This window comes from Mastacembelus armatus, chromosome 13 (assembly GCF_900324485.2).
Source record: "Mastacembelus armatus chromosome 13, fMasArm1.2, whole genome shotgun sequence".
Classification (NCBI taxonomy): Eukaryota; Metazoa; Chordata; class Actinopteri; order Synbranchiformes; family Mastacembelidae; genus Mastacembelus; species Mastacembelus armatus.
Genome location: NC_046645.1, coordinates 20,834,172 through 20,853,813, shown reverse-complemented (window position 1 = coordinate 20,853,813; position 19,642 = coordinate 20,834,172). Strand labels below are relative to the sequence as shown.

Sequence of the window (19,642 nt, the reverse complement as noted above, 5' to 3'; positions counted from 1 at the left end):
GAGCCAATGAGCTGCGGTTTACCTCAAATCAGCAATGGACGAATGCGTGAAAAACATAGTGGCCACACAGTGTTTAGTTTTATCATCATGTGAGTACATATAAAACACACATAAAAATCAGCTTTTAAATACTAACTCATTATAAATGCCTATTGGTGCAGTCTGTGCATCTCAGGCACACATAGGTGCCTTTTCATCAATGTGAGCAAATAAACGTGACAGATTGAATTCAAGCAATCAAAAGAAACAAAAGTCATGAATTGGGTATGAGAATATGCAGACATGGTTTAGGCAGCTGTGTTATGAAGATCACAAAACTAAAACCTGGGACATTGATTACTTTTGTTCCCATTTTCAATATTGGACAGGTAGGAAAATGGCACATTACTATTTCTGAACAACTGTATGTTCCAGAGAAGATTTAACCTTCATGCTAAATCATGTCATAAAAATACAGTCATTTCTCATGCAGGACAATTGATGAACCTAATTTGGTTTTCTTATAAAGACATTCAAAATAAATGTCAGTTTGATCAATACAAATAAACACCTGATGAAATGACAGTGCCTGTATTTAATATTCACTGCACATAATCCTACAAGTTGGGGCCTTAATGTACAACAGAGGTTGGTTATGGTAACAGGGTTCACTCCACCCTCTACTGGCATGACATGAAATCTGCTTTAAACAAAATCCAACACCTCTGGTGAAAACTTAAATGTCAGTGTGGTACAAAGCTGTTTTACTAAAAACAAAATACCATAATGGTATGAATTATAAATTTTGACAGTCTTTGTCCATACACTGGTGAAGGAATAAGCTCAAAAATACAGATTTTGCATTTTTAAACCTCTAATTATAAGGACAAGAGACTTGAGAAACTACATAACTTCAAATTTACAAAAAGTTAGCAAACAACAAAAAGCATGTACAGTATTTACAGCAGTTTCTCCTCTCTGGTCACCTTCAGGGTGTGCATTCAAAACACTCTGCCTTGTTTAAAAAAAAAAGGCTCTGGTTCTATAAAATAAACTCTGAATATAAGTTCATATACCCCCAAATTGTTTACACCTGTCCTTCATGAAGCAGAGGTCCTGATATTTTTTAATGACTGTTGTGGTGGTTTAGCATCCCTCCCTCAGGTCCAAGCCAATGTCTACCACCTGCCTCTGTGGAATGGTGGATACCCGAATCCTGGTCTTCCATTTCGAAAGTGCCCCCCATCCCTGTCATCCATGACCTCTGGTCTCATAGGAGGATGTCGATGGAAAGGAGGGCCACGGGAAGGCAAGGGTATGGGCATTCGGAACCTGTCTGGTGGAAACATAGGTCCTCCAGGCATCAGTTGAGGGGGTATGTGTGGCATGTTTGGAGGTGACAGGAACTGAGGTAAATGAGGATTCGGCATGCTGGGTAGAGGCTGCAGAGGTGGCATAGTTGGTCTGGCATCATGCATCACTGCTGTGCCTGGCAGGTTCATCACTGGTGCTACGAGAGAACCCAGCTGGTTGTCGCTGCTCACATCTGATGGTGTGCCTTTGTGTCCTTTAGAATCCACAGTGGTCTCCTCTAAACATTTTACACTTCCCGCTGCAAAAGAAGACATGGCAAGATCTTATTGATCAAAATCAAGTAGTGATAGCACAAAAAACAGACCAAAGTTTATTGAGAATGACATCAAGCTAAGAACAGAGACAACACTGCAGCACAGAAGTTACTTTTAACCAAACCAACAATGCCCACATCTCACCTTCACATGATGGGTGAACAATTCACAATATTTTGTTATTCATAAATGTCTCACCTGGTGCCAGCTTTGTAGAATCAAACTCGGCAGGCAGGAAAGAGGCTCCCCCTGAAGGCATAGCTGTAGGGGACAGCATGATAGGGCCAGGAAAAGCAGGTGGACTCCCAATAGATGCTGCCTGTTGAACTGGTGGCACCTGGAAAACACACAGAGTGGAATAACAATTAAAATACCAATAAAAAAAAAAAAAAGACATGTTGCAGCAATCACATCTAGATTAACATCTACCTCCACACCATGAATCAGCTTCTTTGTTGCATCTCATTATATTTTTCGTCAGGAGAAAGAAAATCTTGATTAGTATCTTTAAGTATTTCTGAAAGTTTTTATTGGAATCCAAAGTCACTACGATATACTAACATATTTCAAATCTAAGCAACTTCAAATCACACAGGCACACAAAAACACACACTCCAGTTGGAGGTGGGGTGACAGAACACAGAGCAAATGTGCAGCTCAGCCTAATTTAAAGACAAATTTATTTAGATTTACCAGAATATGCTTTTAAAAGGCTGGACGGAGTTAATCATATATTTTGCCAGAACACAGAATAATGAGGTGATGTAAGTCACTAAATGCAGGATGTTTTATTACAACAAAAAAATATTTCAGTCAGAATGTTTGCTTGGGACATGCTGAATTGTACCTATTCAATTAAGTATGAATGATGCTGAAATAAAGCTGTTGAAAGTATATGGAGGACAAGATGCTCAGGCTATGGACAATAGCTTTATCATTCAAGTTATCTTATATTGAAATTAGCTTCAGGTCTAAAAATGGGGCACTTTTGATTGCTACTTACCCTTTACATTTATTGAAAGCAGTTTTGACCAAACATCACCAGCAACACTATAATTTTAAAACAAGCTATTCAGTCCAATGCTGTCCTATTTGCAGGAAATACCGAGAGTCTTTTTACAGCGTGCAAATGTGTGTTTATAAGACAGAGGGTATAACAACGTTTGGCAAACAGGATTTGCAGTAGCTGTGTTTAGAACTGCTTTAATTCGTGCACATCACAACCTTAAATACTATTAAACAATACAACCACACACACACACACACACGAATACGCAATGAATTATTTCTGAAGAACAATGTTCATATATGCCTATAACTAAAAGGCAAATCATCACCCTCACAAGCAGAAGTATTAACTATGATAGTAGTAAAGCATAAAGTAGTCATTTTCCTCCCAGGCATTGTAGCTGACATAATTATATCAAGTTTATTCAACTATCTGACAGCTGCTCTGCGAAGAAAACACCATTTGTCATGGACATTGTTAATATATAAATAACCCTTTACAATAACAGTGTCAGACAAATAAAGGTCATACTGTAGTTATGATTTCAAACTTTGTCAAAGTTTGTAATGAGATTACAGTGAAATCATGAAACATTTGAAATATTAACTGAATTGATCGGTTGTCAAAAGTCTGTAAAATAAAAACAAGCAACAATCACATGCTATGCCATTTACTACATTCTCAGGTTAGTTTCTACAATTAGTGAAACAACACATTTTTAAACTGTAAGACAGATGACACATTAACTTTACTCAAACTGCTCATTATATTTAATATAATTTCCCCTATTGGTAATGTGTTCGTCAAATCTATAGTCCTAGACTCACTCACAGAAATGACATATCTCTCTAAGAATGCATGATAACTGCAGCTAACTGAGGACATAAAATGAAAACGCATTGCCTACCACATGCTGCAAAGCCACCGTCTCACGTTTCTGCTTTGACATGCTGTTTTTTGTGCCAAAGCTGGCTGTAGGCATTGGGGGTAGAGCAAGTTCACCTATGAATCTCGTTACCGACATGGAATGCAATATGCAGTGAGCCTTCAAAGTGTGACAGACAGACCTCCTGGTTCAAAACAACAGGACACTAATAACCCAAAATACCCCTACTGGTTCATATGATAAAAAAAAAAAAAAAAAAAGGGTAACAACACATTTGTCCCTTCTCTTCAAGTCAAACTCTCCTTAAATGATACGCACCTATTCCAGCTAACACAAATCATGTGTTGTGAGAAAAAAAAAAAAAAAAATCCTTGTGAAGATGAGTCAAAAATTGATCTCTAATCACATTGGTTTTCACAATGTTACAGCTTTGGAAAGCTTCCCCTATCAATATTAGAAATGATCTCTATGACAAACAAGTTGAAGCTATATTGGGTGAAATATTTAGATCATTTCTTGTATCGCTTGAAAGAAATCAATCTTCTCAACTCTGTTAATCTCTGTAATCTAACAAGTACAAAAAAAGTGTGAGTACAACAATAAAGTGCCACAAAGTAAATATATTTATTGATATTTTGATGTTGGCCTCACTTCATAGCAATAAATAAAGTTATACTCAAATAATTCACTACCATATTCATATTTGTCTATCTTGACTGAAATTCCTAGTTTGATAGATGTGAAACATTCAAATTATATCTGCCTCGGTTGTACTCCATCAGTAGAAAATGCTTAACGTTTTTTTTTGGGGGGGGGGGTTCCCTGCAGGCTAAAACCTCTTAGAAATCTTTTGCAGTTTCATAATGACCTCACTTCAAGATGTGAAAGGTTATAATATTCATTCTGTAAAACAAAATGACAAATTCAAAAGGTCCATTTTATAAAGAATGAGCCTTTCATTACCTTATCACCACTCCACAGCATCACCTGAGAGTGGGAGTCCAAATATCCAAAAAACATTTCTGCAGTACTCACCTTTGTGAGGCATCATGAGTCAGATGTGATTCCATACATGGATATAGCACTGCTGCATTACTTGATGTAACTGAAGAATTCTCCTCCTCCTTTAAAAAGTCATTTCACTTGAACACAACTGAAAGGAGAAGACTGCTCAGATTTTATATTATATTCCATGTCAGTGATGGCACTATCTTGCCCTAACACCAGCATGTGAAAATGCTCAGTCAGATCTGTAATGTTGACAAAATGTAAAACAAAGAGCTTTTCAGGGCATAAATCATATATAAAAACACAAACACACTGAATTTCTCATCACTGCATCTGCTGTCTCTAGTTCACATTCACGAATACTGTATTGGTGCTCTACGAACAGGCTCCAGAAGGGAAAAAAAGGCTTTTGTGCAAACCTACATCTCAAGACAAACTGATACATATGTACTGTTACAGTACTCAGTTACTTGTTTTAGGCCACTTCCCATTCATTTACGTTTTTCTCTATTATAAAACTGAAAAAAGGAGAAGTGGGACAGGTTTAATTAGAAGCAGGCATTCTGAAATACTTTCATTATGTAAACTTTGCATAAGTGATACCAGTATGTGGCAAGGGTGTTTATTGTGTGCTAAATGAAAAAGTGAAACCGTTTAACCTTGTCCACATCATTCCAGTAGTTAACTTTTTTATGCTGTTTCCACTTCACTGTGCCAGTGTACCTGTAGGAGCAACCGTGACAGCTGCACAGGACTTGTAAGGAAAAAAACAAAAAAAAGACACTTTCTAGGACACTAAAGTGAGTTTTCCACAGTGGTTCGAGTCCCTGGGAAACGGCATTTTTGAAATGTTTTTGTTTTTTTTTGACTCACCATATGGAGACGACAGATGTGCATGTGTTTTGTAATAAAGTTTGGTTATCTGTGGGAACCAAACTTGAACAAAGGAATACAAAACACTGTGGGTCAAATGTAAAAAACTGTCGGAAATTTTCTAACCTTCCAACAAAATGCTGTGTTCATGTAATTATGGGCTTTAATGTCAGACCTCATCTTCAAACATCACCAAAATATTAAAGCCAGGGTGCCAGGAGTGATATTTGGCATTATACACAAGATTAGGCAACAAAGGAAGTGATGTATGCATGATTAGAGACCATCCCTTTGTGCTGGTACTGAGACACAGATTTCTGATATCTCTATACATTTTTACAAAGCTCAGACCTGTGAACTCAGGTGGGGTGAAAAGGCAAATCCAAAACTGCATTTAACTGGCAAATTGGAACATTACAAACATTTTGTATGAAATATGGGCAAAGATTTCTGCTGTTCATTTTGCTGTTTTGAGCTATTACGGGTATGTCGCAAGAGATTAAAAAAAAGTGGCACCAGCCTGGTCAACCCCACTGTGTTGAGCAGACGTTGCATGAAAACCTCAACAGCATGTTCATGACTTCCAGTATTGCTTAGCCATTTGGGTCTTTGTTGCTACTTTTTCTTCCTCTACCTCTTCTCCTCTCTGCTGTACTTGAAGATGGATGATAGTAAAACCCTGTCCTTGTAGTACAACATATACTGGCATGCCACATTAGTTGACCTGTCATTTGACACTGGTACCACAAACCAGTCATGCCAAACAATCAGAAGAGCCTGTCAAGGTACAGTAGCCGAGATGTGCCGATCAATGAAGCCGATCTGATTCTTAAGAGGACAGGAGTACTGATGTTGAAAAGGGCAGTGGTGTGACCTGACACATTATGTGTGGCAAGACATAATTGCTGTCACAAAAAAAACAAACAAACAATAGATGTGGTTCTTTTATTGCTTTTCAAACAATGGGACTGTCTAAACAGCGTCGCTGGGCAACACAAAACTAAATTTACCTGTCTTCAGGGCTCAATTTATTTGGACAAGATGTTACAGGCAGCAATAAAACTGAAAGTGAAAGGGTTTAAGTTTGTATCCAAAGATGCTAAAGTAATTCTGGAGTAGGTTTATCCACGGTCTGTGTAAGCAGAACAAACATTTATATGCACATACGTTTTATCTAAAATGGCTACTTTGCCTAAAGGTTATGTGCTTGTAGCAGTAAATGTGATTAGCTTGTGAAAAGTAACTTCTCAAAAAAACATGTCTTGTAAAATTTTTTTTAAATTATTCAGGACTGCTGCCATAGGATTTTTTTTAGTGATTTGAAAGTAGTGCTACAGAAGATTGGACGAAGCAGATTTTTCTTAAATTCCATAAGGCATAAACTTAGAAGAAATGTCAATTTCACTTTCCTCCAAAGGAAAATGAGTTTCTTCCCTACACTGCCAGATCCAAAAGGAAAACGCCAACATCAAGATCAGTGAAACTGCCTCAACCTTCTTAAATTATACTTCAGAAAAAGGCTCATGTACAAATTAATTTGGATATGGTGGCTGCCTTGATGCAACCTTAACAAACAACTGTTTTCAAAGCAACAAAAGGTTTAGTGTTTAATCAAGATGAATCTTTCCTTATTGAACTTTTCCTTACCTGTCCAATTTATATTATTTGGCAAAGTGACCATGCAATGGCTAAATTGAACATACTAAGTTCAGTGTGCAGTTCACTGGTTTCATGTTGTATGTCATTGTTCGCAGATATCCCGGACAAACGGCATACAACAGTCATGGGCCCTGACAACTACAAACATTAAAATTCCCCTTTGCATCAATGCTGAGACTCCACACATTCAAAATCAGGTGTGATTACACTACTAAATATCTTTACAAAATTGTAATTATCACAATAATTAGTCCAAGTCCCATGCCAAATGTGGCATTATGACAAAAACACTTAAAAATAGCAACAATGATTAACCCCTGCATCATTAAGAGATTCTAGCTAAGTTTAGCACCAAAAACATCTCATTTTATGAAATATCAATATTGAGCTGGCAGACAGCTAAATAGACACCCTTATTTTGTTATTAGCATTTGGTTACTATTTTCAAGTGGGAATTTGAAATTATTCAATGTGAATGAAAACTGGCAGCATCTTTCCAAGAATGCCACTATATAAAAACTTCAAATCCATAGTGGCATCAGTGTGATGAAAAAGTGCATTGTATTTTAAGATTTTTTTCCCCAAAAATAGCAGAAAGCCAGACCATTATACTCTAAACTGGTAAACTACTGATTTACTGTAAAGCCTAACAAATTAATCCAGGGTACAGATGATATATTATTTAATAAATAACCAAATTTATTTTGAAATTACCATAAATAATAGGAATGAGGTAAGCATAAAGTGTAGACCTGAGAATTGTTGATACCTAACAGGAATGAGGTCTAAGCAGTTTTATTGTTTGATCATTGGTGCATTGAGTACCTAGTTTATAAAAAAAAAAAAAAACAACACAGGTAACTAAAACTAAACCCTGCTGTATGTGCCGCATAAATGGACAGTATGAAATAAATGAAAACAATTTGGACCCACCTACTTAAGTATTTTATAGCAGATGTGATTTTAATTCTAAATTGCCATCCATCTCTTCATGAACAATATGCCAGGCCTTATGTTGTCCAGTTAACCTAACCATGTCCAACAAATTCAGAAATCCTATCTCCAGTCCAGTTTATTAACAGTGTGCTGGTCTTGTGCAACATTAAGTATATGTTGCTAGCAGTGCTGTCAGCTTACCTTGTCTCCCACTTTGACACTCTTCCTCCCAGTCGGACCATTAAGTCCCACCAGCAACAGTCAGATACTCTCAACCTCATGATGTGCGCAACCTTTGTGAGACGAGGTGCTCGGTTTAACAGGCTTACTAAGCACGGTACGTGGCAGACGGTCCAGTCGAAGATTGTTTTCTTAAAGCTAAGTTAGAGACCATTTATTTAGCATATGCTCATGGGAGAACTGATTTTTTTTTTTTTTTTTTAAATGTTCGGAAATTTTAATAAATTTTTGATTAAAAACCTTTGGCATCACACTGGATTATTACCTGTACTGTCAAATACTATTTTTCACATTTATATTGTTGAGTTATTGCAAGGTCATACTCATGAGTTCAGTTCACACTCACTGCAACTGAAACAGAATCTTATCAACCAGAAGCTGATTCATGATTTTCACATTTACATTTTTGTTGTCAAACACTGGCAAATAGTTAGGAAAAGTAATTTTTTTTTTTTTTTTTAAGAAGCAAAACATTTCATATCATAGTACAGATAACTTTAACAAACCCTGAGACTTTGGATGATAGAACGTACTTAAACAGAGAATCAACATCATTGCTCGTCTCTACACATACCACAGTAATTAATGTTTTTTTATAATCCCCACTTTATTTGAATAAGTTTACTGCACATACAAGGTTACTGAGGGAAAATTCAAATATATCGCAAAGTAACAGGAGCAAAGTATGAATAAGCAATGCTGAATCCTACGATTTTATGATCAGCAAAGGAGCTTATCTGAATAGTGGCAAAGCGGACAAAAATCACCAAATTAGATCCATCTGCTTATTTGGTGACTTGAACATGCAAAGAAAGATGTGTGTCATGTCCACAACCACAGAGTAAATTAATTCAAACACAGAAAAGAAAATTCTCTTCTCATAAAAACAGTTTAATCAAATACTCCAAAATACTACCATGTGATATCCATTGCACACACTTTGACCAAAAATATTTTCTAAATGCACAAGTTAAAGGCTGGCTGACCTATTGGGAGACCACCACATCATAAGTGCTGAGGTCAGTGTTCACTACAGTGAGATGAACTAAGTGCTATAAGATTGCATACATGTCACTGTACTCTAACATTTTGCAGTCTGAGTATCAAAGTGAACAATTAAAAATTTACTGTGCAGTCTCTGTAGGGTTGGTTGAAAGATTAAACACATTCTTGATTTCCTGAATATTTATGTCATTACCAAAGTAAGTACTTTTATATTTGTGGTTCATCAGGATTCAAGGGACCAAATGTGACACAAATGATCAATTTGCTTATCAGAGCACAACTTTTCAAGAAATAGGACATGGATTTATGTTCCATTTAAAGGATCTATCATTCACTGCTATAATTCTGTCCTTCTTGAAAGCCCACAAACATCGGTACATATTCCTAAACCCAAACGGTAAATGTGCATCTCTCCTTTGACACCAATTCAGTCATTGTTGCTGACTGACCTTGAGATCAGCAGTCTATTTTTAGTTTGTCTAGTGGAAGTAAAAGTGTGGATGCCATAAGTACTGACACAGCCCACGAGCAACGGCATCACTACTGAGTAAGCCTTAAAGTTCTTATGCAGACACTTGGTCCTTTGACTGTAGTTTGTCAAGCATGTTTAAGCCATGGCTGAAACAGAAAATCATCACCTATTTTCTTTTAAACCTCTTTGACACAGTGAGTGTCATTTTAAATGAGAGGTGGTTTAACCCTAGGGAATCCACTATTAACATAGCAGAAACATGAGTAACATTACTATTATTGCTTAAGTCTTAGCACAGGTTAAACCCCAAAATACAGTATAAGAGATATTTCACTGTTGACTGGAACTTGTATCCAAACACACTTTTTTTAATAGACATTTGTCAGGAATCTATGACCCTGTGATTTCTAATATTCCTGATTGGATTTAGAAGATTTCACAAGTTCTTTAAATTTAAATATATAATGGTTTGTCATTTTTTTAAATTGAAGAGAAGACGGTGGTTCAGATGAGCTCCATTACTGATATGCAACAATAATTTATTTCCCTTACTGCCACCACATGAAAGATTGTGAAGAAAGCGTCCAACACCAAGGTCATTAAACCAATAAAACAAGAGCACTTGTAATATTAAAGTCTGTGTTAGCATTACCTGAATGTGAGCAGTGATGGTTCCATCTGCTGGTAGACTTTCCAATACTCCATTTACAGCTGCCTGCTTATTGAGGTCCTTAGCATTATTCCACTCTGTAAGGAAAATTCAATGACAACATAAGGAAAACTGCCTGAGCAGGTGAATCTTGGCCATGCTAAAGCAATAAATAACCATACCTGGATTTAGTGTCTCCATGTCCAGCATTCCCCCTTCTCGATAGCTCTCCAACTCCTCACATTTCACTTTGCTCCATGGAATGTAGGTAACTCCCTGCTCCACATCCCAGAACTTTTTATGTGCTGATTTTATACCTTTGTTCAAAGCCCAAGCAATCTAGGCAAGAATGATATGAGGTATATTCATCAAGTTACCAAAGACTGCTAAAACAAGTTATGAAGAGTGAACATATAAATGGAAATGATCATCATCTGTGTATGAGAACATGTACCTTTACTGGTTTCTGATTGACCTTGTATGACCCCCTACTGAGTTTTTTCAAAGCTGTATAGGCATCTTGCCTGTGAACCATAACAATATAGGCACAACCCCTTGGAGGAATCATCTGCACAAGAAAGTAAAGGTAATAGTGTAATATAAGACAACATTAAAAGTACCTTTATGAAAGAATAGTCAAAACTTACACTGATGGACTCAATCTGGCCAAACTCTTCCAAAAGGGACATCACATCAGATTGCTGGGTTTTCTTGTCTAGTTGTCCAACCCAAAGTGTAGTGCTGCAAACTAGAAGCAAAAGGAGATTAAAATCAGTAAGGAAGAATATATTGTTTCAGTTTTATTATCTGTTAAACCAAAAATGCTTTACACTCATTTTTTACCTTACTGGTTTATTTTGATATGAATAGTTTACATTGGAATTTATAGATGGGCTGTAATGGTTAATCATTGTCCCTGTGACACCAGAACACATGAAATGGTTCTCAAATCTAGTTGTTACGCTCATGTTAATTTACTTTTCTTATTTTTTAACTTTTTATCTTAGAAAATGACTCTGTAGTTAATTGCACTTTATATGAACAAGTCTGCCTACACATGGATTCATGAAGGGAAAAAAATGAATTGAAAACAATATTTAAAATTACTTTTGATCTTCCTTATATCTATAGTTCAATAATGGATAGAGATAAAGAAAAATTTGGCTACTAAAGTCAAGATGTGCCACACCAGCTATATGTCCAAACCTCGCTGGTAGGCATGCCAAAGTTTATCTGAAACCAGTATAAAACCTGTCCAGTCTGTGTTAGTACGCATTTTGCAAAGTTACTGTCTTTGAGCTAACCAATCTACCTCTGGGAATTTGTTGGTTCTCCTGGTTAGGAGGAGTTCTAAATATACAGATTTTTTTCATGGACAAGAAAAACTTGCCATCAGTTTCATTCTGTGCACAGATATTATTGCACATTGAATGTTTGTTCTGTTAGTGTTGATAACCTGATAACCTATTTAATGAAACACTTTCTAAACTATCACTATATCAATTCTAGGTTTAATCTCTGCACAGTGATTTCTTGTTCTTTATGGGCTGAAATATACATCAATACTAATATATCTTCATCAAATATTGACCAATAAGTACTGAGCAATTTATCAGTTTAGCTTTAATTTAAATAAAATGCCATACTGTAATACACATTTATTATTATTCTTCTGATGCACAAAGAAACACTATCCTTTAAATAAACCAAGTGAGAATTAACACAGGTTGCACTTATCCAAATCAGGCAAGTCACTCGAAATTAAAAAAAAAACGTACATTTGTATAAAGGATATGAAGACTTTGCTTTGGATTCTGGTAGCTCTGACTAGCACTGAAACTAAACTCCTTATTACTCAAAGGATAATAATCAAACTAAGTGGTAACAGCAGTTGTTTGTTGCACTGCAATGTTTCTAGATGTCATTTGGACTTTTGAAATTACAGCACTTCTGTTCTACAGGATTCAACAAGAAAGATAACGTAGTGGTAACTTGCACGTAGTAGTGATTGTATAGCAACTGTATATGTACTGTAACGCATACCACTGAGTGTCTGGCTCTTTATGCTGGGTAGACCTTTCTGTCTGCGCTCTCTGTCCTTCTCTCTTTCACTCCCATCCTGAGAACGAGAGCGAGATCTCCAGCACCTTTCCCTAGAGTGAGAACGTCGATGCCTTGACCTTCTTGAATGGGATGAAGATCTTGATCTTCTCCTGGGAGAGCTGAAACACAAAAGATGCAGCTGAACATGATGTCACCAAGTAATGCTATCCCTGTGAGGAAAGTTATCTTTTTCACAGTTTCCTAAGTAAGAAAGAACAGCATGAACAGAGTTCTGGGAATTCATAACAACAGCTGAGTGCGTCAGTGCCTGCCCCGCACATACTTTTCCATGCTTTCTGATGCGATATGCTTCTTTTCACTGTCTACTGGAACAAGTAAGTCTTCACAAATATAGCAGTGGCTAATTGTAACATGTTCCCCCATAAATAAAACAGGACAAACTTAATATTTGAAAACATTCAGCTGAAATAAACAGTACTTCAGTTATCTGGGACAATTAGGGCCTCTTACCTGGATCCAGATTTGGATCTTGAGTTCCTGGCATAGCCTCTGTGTCTGTCCTCTCGTCTCATTGTTGAGTCTTCTCTTGAATTTCCCTATTACAAAATGACAATTACGTTTCCCAAATTAATGAGCAGAAAATTCCAAGTTCCAGCTTCAAATTTTCACATTATGAAACTCAAATTCAAATGTAACACAACACAAAAAAACAAAAACTCTTGCTAATTAAGGTAGTCATGAAGCTGCTTTGCTGTATTAAGAAGAAAAACTAACTTATGAAAAAAAAAACAAACCAAAAAAAACAAAAAAGCAAATACTGGAAGTTGAAAGTCCTCTCCCCCACAGGAGAGACATTTAGCGTGTAAAGTAGAACTAAATTAGGTTTGAAATTGTACCTGCAATTGTGAATAAGTGTCATTTATGGAATGGTATCCATCTGGTACCATATGATGTTCACCACGACTCATTCCTCCACCGTGCTGAGAGATGACAGCCAAAGAAGAAAGGTCAAACAGAAACCACAGCACATTTTAACTGATGTTTGCAGCTCCAGAAATTTGATCCTCCATAATCAAAACACTTAAAACTGAAGTATTCACCATTTTATATTTTTGACTTGATGGCTCATAGAAAAAAGATTAAACAGAAACTTATTTTGTAGGAAACCATAATATATTAGTAATTAGAAAGTAGCTATGTCACAGAGTTAGTTATTATATAATGCAGTTATGACTGGATACCTCTATACCACTAGCCTGCCCCATCACATGTGGATGAACATTCCCTGTGCTGGGCATCTGGACCCCAGGAAACAGGTTAAACACATTTTCGGGAATACCTCTGTCATGACAAAATGCACAAGAAAAGCAGTGTTGTTAATAACATTAACAATATTGCATTAATTTTGGTTGTTTGTTCAGTCACGGGGCTTTCCTTTAATTTAACTTAATGTGTTTAGTTTCTCATTTACTTTTTAATGCAGTGACAGTGACAAATCAGTGAAATGGGCCTATTAATACTATCTGATGGTTCCATTAGTTTAATGAACATTCTGAATATGTAAAGTCTAAGAACGGCTTATTACAGTGTACTTCGCACAAGAGATGTAAATTATGACACAAAATTCAATTACCTAGTTAGAAGTTTCATTTCCATCTAATCAATCTCTTTTGAAAAATCTACAATCAATACAGAAAAGTTTAACTAATGAGCATAAGAAGATTCCTACTGCACTGAAAATTCCAGTCAGTTTCATTTGAACTGGAGGCTTCGAATTTCAACATAACATTTTTAAGTTCAATACAAGTCTGCTTTTGAGACAAAGAATAAATAGCAGTGCTCCTATTTGAATTAAAGTGTTATTATCCATGCACTTTTATAAAAAAAGCAGGACATATATTTGATGGGACTCACTGTGACTGGGCACTTCCATCTTTAACAGTTATATCCTCAGGTTCATCATCATAGTCAAATCGGTCAAGGAGTTTCTAAAGAATAAAGAAATAACAGTTAAGTGAATGTGAAAAATAATTTATATATTGCATGCACACAGCACATGAGTGATACTGCGTATTACCTCAGCTAAAGAGCTTTTCTTTTCTGTGTGTGTACTGTACAGATTGAGCTGGGCTACAGGCATCTGGGGTGGGTTTGGTGTGTTGCTTACAGCGGCACCTGCAAGAGTTTTATCTGCGTGCTGGAAGTTCTGAAGCATCCTCTGCAGCTGAAAAAGGGAGTGGGAGAAAGTCATATTGAATTAAAACAAGCTTTACCTGCTATGATTTAGCAAAAAGTTTACAATATCAATAGAAACCTTGGAGCAGTTAGATCATTGTCCTGCTTACCTCCTGACCATGGGAAGACTGAAACAGCTGGGCCACAGCAGCTAAGGCATCAGGATTTGGTAGTTGGGGCACAGCAGGTACAACTGAGGCACCAGTGAGAGAAAGGTGCACCACTGCTTTAGGGTCAGCAAGAACTGTTCAGATACAAGAAAAGCATTGACATTTCTGCATGTCTGCATGCAATTATGCACGCAATATTAGTTTACATTTTTGGTAAGTTATTATTATTATTGCTTATAATATTAACACCTTGTTTACTTGTCTTATTGTTCTCACTTTTAAAACCCATTTCTGCTGCAGCTGTGTGAATGTACCTGTTGTAGGACTAATTAAGATTTATGTTATGCATCAGGTTTGTTTTTCAGTTAAACGTAACCTTTTCAATGACTGAAGGAGCCGAATGCTTTATGGTTTACAGATTTAAATTGTGATTTCTATAGTGGTACAAACATTTAAAAATTGCTCAAATTGAGTTATAATCATTTATCTACCTTTCAGTGCAGGGGGAGGTACAATGGCTCCATTAGCCATATCCATGAGAGGTTGAATGATGTCCATGTCAAACACACCATTCTTTTGCCATAGATTCAGGACACGAACAATTTTGTTCTAATAAAGAAAAAAAAAAAAAAAAGAAAAAAGCAATGCCATTTTTGGAATAAATGCCTTTACCATTCATTGTAATTATACAAAACATAAGCATACATATAGAGTACCTTATCATCCTCTGGGCAGTGGTAAAGATTTTGGAAGGTATCTGTGAAGTTCTTCAAAAATCTGGGCCCAAATACATCCTTGTCAACACCAAACTGATGGCGTGACTGTCGAACAATGGAATCAACTACATATAAACCAGGGACCTTTAATTCTGGTTTGCACTAATGGAAACAAACAAACAAAAGAAAAAAAACACAAATTATTCTTACTGTCTTATGTGTACTCAAATATTTAATATACTGTACAGTAGGGGTATGCCTAATCTTATTGTCCAAGATATGCAAGTACAATTCCTCTTTTTCTTTTTTTTACTAAATTATCTGGCATGTGTTTTGGATCACAATTTGTTTGCACAGCTGTCAAGACTATATGCTCTCATGAGTTGTACCAAAGATATTGTTGAATAGTACTATTATATCATCATTATCACAATTACACAATTAAATATGATGATGTACTTTTCGTCTACACAGTCCAGCCTTAGTGTACAGTAAGAGGCTCTATGGTACATACCTTCTTGATGAACTTTTCAACAATCTGGACAACATGTTTGTAAAGCTAATAAGAGAGAAACATGAGTGTCAGTCACAACATATGCAATACTTTGATTGTGCAGAACAACTATAGAGGTCTGAAACAACAATGAAAATCTATGATGACCAAAATTTCCTTTACTATGTTTCTGATATTTGTAAAATAAGCATCATATTGGCAACAAATGAATAACCTGGCATTGTTTAATCAGTTGTCAGGCTTTTATCTGAAATTAAATAAATGTTAATTATATTCAGGTTCTTTAAAATATTTAAAAATTTCAATCACATGTTGAGTTTATTGACACTTTAAAAAAGCACTCAAGAGAGAGAACAGGTTTAGAAGACTTAAAGGCTTATTCAAAATCATTTTCTTCTATAGCCTGGAATGATAAAAAAAAGACTCTGTGCAGACTCTAACATAATGCCATTAAGAATAAAGCATTCAGGCACTACCTCATAAATAGAAATAAGAAATAAAAAAAATAAAAACAGCAAAATGTCTAAAAACTCTTCCAACTACTAGCACAGCATACAGTGAGACTTATGCTCAGTACATCCAAACACATATCTTCTCACTCAAACAATAATAAACACTCATCTTCCCATATTCCAATATATATTTACAGTGTGGCAATAGTCAACAGAAAGGCTTGGTCTCTACTGCCCAGTTGTTGCTCATTCACATGACTGCACTTTGAGTATCTATATATCAAGCTACATATCAATTGAAATCACAAAAAAAATCCTTTACCTCCCAGTACAAAGTACAAACATTTGCATGCTACAAACTACAGCCCAACCGACATATATATCGTTTTGCCATATCGGCTGATAAAGGTTCAAAGGTTTGAACACACAATTTGAAATGCCATTGCATGTGCAAGTGTATCCAAACTTTTGACTGGTACTGTATACTGAATACAGTATAAACAGAATATATATACATAAACGCATTTTAAATGCACATTTGAAAAATGTGCATATTGGCGGCATATTCGTCGATACCAATATATCTGCGATAGGCTCAATAATATCGGCTGATATATCGATATTGGATTTTTTTTTTTTTTTTTTTCTACTTCATAATATCATATCGGCCTCAAAAAACCCATATTGGTTGGGCTCTACTACAAACCACACTATCAGAAGTGAGTAGTTGTGACAAGTAATGAAAAGTCCCATTCTCTGTTTATTTACTGTTTATTACAAAATACATAGTGGCTTGAATCATAAGTCATAATGGTCTGGGTATAAAAACTGAATTTTACTGTAAAACACCTTCATTAAAAAGTCTGCGATCACCATAAACACTGAATTAATATGACAAAACAGAAAGCATTCACTTTACCTTGATTGCTTTGATGGCTGATTTTGTTACAGACATCATCTTAGCACGGGATATTGGAGGCTTCATGTCAATCATGGAGAACAACTGATTTCAAACAAAACAATTACATCAGTTAATGTTTAAGAAAAATATAGCTATATACCACTAAACTAAACCACAGCAGCATTTAACCAGATCTTATATAAAATTATTAAGACATGTTTAAATAAAAGTTCCACATGCACATGTGATAAATTACTGTCTTTTTGTTAGTTTTTTTTTTTCATAAACATAAACATGCATAGACTAGACTACTCGGCATATACAGATTATCCCGATTCCACAAAACCTTGTTGTTTGTATTTTTTAGTTCCTAAAGTTTCAGATTTATTTATTTAAACCTGGCAGTATGTGTTATATACTTAGGCTGGTATATCTCTATAATCATATTCAAGCATCTATGGTTGTTAACAGTAGATGGTAACTCACCGACAATGCTTATTGATTACCTCAAGCTTATAAACATACATATCCAGATGGGTAAACCAATTCTGGGCTTTTCAGTAGCATAGACCTCAAAAACATTTCTACATGAATGTTCAAGAAACAGGAATCATATGAATATCACCAGTGTTGATATAACCGTGACCAGCAGACTAAAGATTGTCAAACATTATCAAAATCCTGGTTCATACACAGAGGTTGTGTGCAAATGTTGAAATGCACCACTCCCAGTCCAAAGGCATGATGTCCAAATACACACAGACAGGCTTTCCAATAGATAGCGAACAATTAAATAACATGCATTTATCAAGAGCTATGTCTGACTGACGCAGTTTAGTGCAATATATTTTTGTTTGTTTTTTGATAACTGAAGGAAAGCTCAGAAGTAGCTACGTTAACTAACATTAACGCCAGCTTCATTTATAACACCGACAGCATGACACAAAACGTTGTGTTCATTAACGCTAATTCCACGGGCCTGCGGTAAGTGCCAAGTGCAACGACGTTGTGTTGTCCTGAACATTTCTACCGAGAGTTCACCTTGAACTCGGTAAGTTAACAGATAGTCAGGCAGAGAAACACCAGGCCTCGTGAGATGACCGACTCGACCAAAGACCAAAGCTAAAGCAATTAATCCACGTTTTAACGTTATTTTAACAGACTGCCTTCGAGCGAACTGACGTCTCCTGCAAAACCCAGCAGGGTAATATGAATACAGTGGCTGTTCCCTGTCAGATAAAGTAGCTAGCTTAACGAGCAACCAACGAACATTAGCTAGCGTTAACGTTAGCTTTCACGTTTAGCGCTCGGCTAAAACACAAGAAAACTTTACCTCCGTGTTGAATGCGTTTACTGCTTCCATACTGATTTGTTAAGGTCGAAACCAGCCTACGAGGGTTTATTTCTCCGTTACTCTAACCACTCATAATCCTGAGATTCCTGCTAGCATAAAGACTAACAACATTTAGCTAAATTCTCAGTTTTGGTTCTGATGTGATGCGGTCACATTGCTAATAGCCTATGCTATGCTATGGTATAAATCGTCACTAGCTTCGCAGTTCCACCCCTTGCACGTCTGCGCGTCACTAGCGTGTGACGTTATGAAGTAATTGTTGCGTTCATGACTGTGGGAAAAGACCAACTTGTAATTGGCGATAGATTCCCGAGAGAGGCGTAGTCAGCTGCCAGTACAGTCCGGTTGTCAATTTCCATTGGCTAAATGTTGTATAGCCCGATGGCAAGGGGGATGAAAGATCTCGTGTTATTCCGTCATGCAGTTATGTGTTGTCCCCTTTTAAGAAGTCAATCAGTTCATGACAGAGGTGGTGCCCAAAGTAAATATCCAGCGCTCAACGAGCCAAGTAAGAAAAACATCAACAATAAAAAATCTAACATGTCAGGCGTCATGAACTGAAGAACTGCACAACCCACCGCTGTTTACAGCCTCAAACTATTTTTCGTTTGTTTTGTTGGGAAATTGTCCAAATCACAGTTTGCAACAGTGTCTTATAGCCCAACAACTGCGGAAAATAATATAACAATATAACATTTAAATTAAGCCGTATTTATTCTGAAGTCTGCAATACATAAGACGTTGCTTAATTAAGCATCTTCATAACTGGGAAAGAATTTACACAGCAGCCATGAAACCATATGAGCAGCCATTAATCAACCCTGCCTATTAAATGAAAACAAAGCAGTGGGACATGTTACATATTCTTATTAGCAATGTAATCCTAACCAATGCAACCACAAGGGGGCACAATCAGTGGAAGTTGAAAAAGGAAGAGTTGTGTGGCTTTCAG

The 19,642-nt window shown here is 36.3% G+C and overlaps 1 protein-coding gene across 1 annotated transcript; it reads right to left on the bottom strand.

Moving 5' to 3' along the window:
* Positions 1-146: 146 nt before the first annotated feature.
* Positions 147-18,699, bottom strand: LOC113121937 (SR-related and CTD-associated factor 4-like). Its single transcript, XM_026292833.1, has 18 exons — positions 18,670-18,699; positions 17,355-17,438; positions 15,984-16,028; positions 15,470-15,631; positions 15,245-15,362; positions 14,754-14,887; positions 14,486-14,632; positions 14,323-14,396; positions 13,650-13,749; positions 13,305-13,388; positions 12,919-13,004; positions 12,388-12,566; positions 10,992-11,092; positions 10,799-10,912; positions 10,527-10,683; positions 10,348-10,442; positions 1,806-1,944; positions 147-1,591 (listed from the first exon to the last, which is right to left on the bottom strand). Exons 1-18 carry the CDS (start codon positions 18,697-18,699, stop codon positions 1,158-1,160), a joined length of 2,283 nt encoding a protein of 760 aa, XP_026148618.1. The 3' UTR covers positions 147-1,157.
* Positions 18,700-19,642: the final 943 nt, after the last annotated feature.

Bases quoted from the DNA above. Each gene is read 5' to 3' on its own strand.
- LOC113121937 (XM_026292833.1), bottom strand. From the start codon at position 18,699: ATGGAAGCAGTAAACGCATTCAACACGGAG. The intron at 14,633-14,753 runs GTAAGCAGGACA...TCCCTTTTTCAG, and splicing joins AGTCTTCCCATGGTCAGGAG to CTGCAGAGGATGCTTCAGAA. The intron at 10,443-10,526 runs GTATGGTTATTT...TTTTCCTTACAG, and splicing joins CATGGAGACACTAAATCCAG to AGTGGAATAATGCTAAGGAC.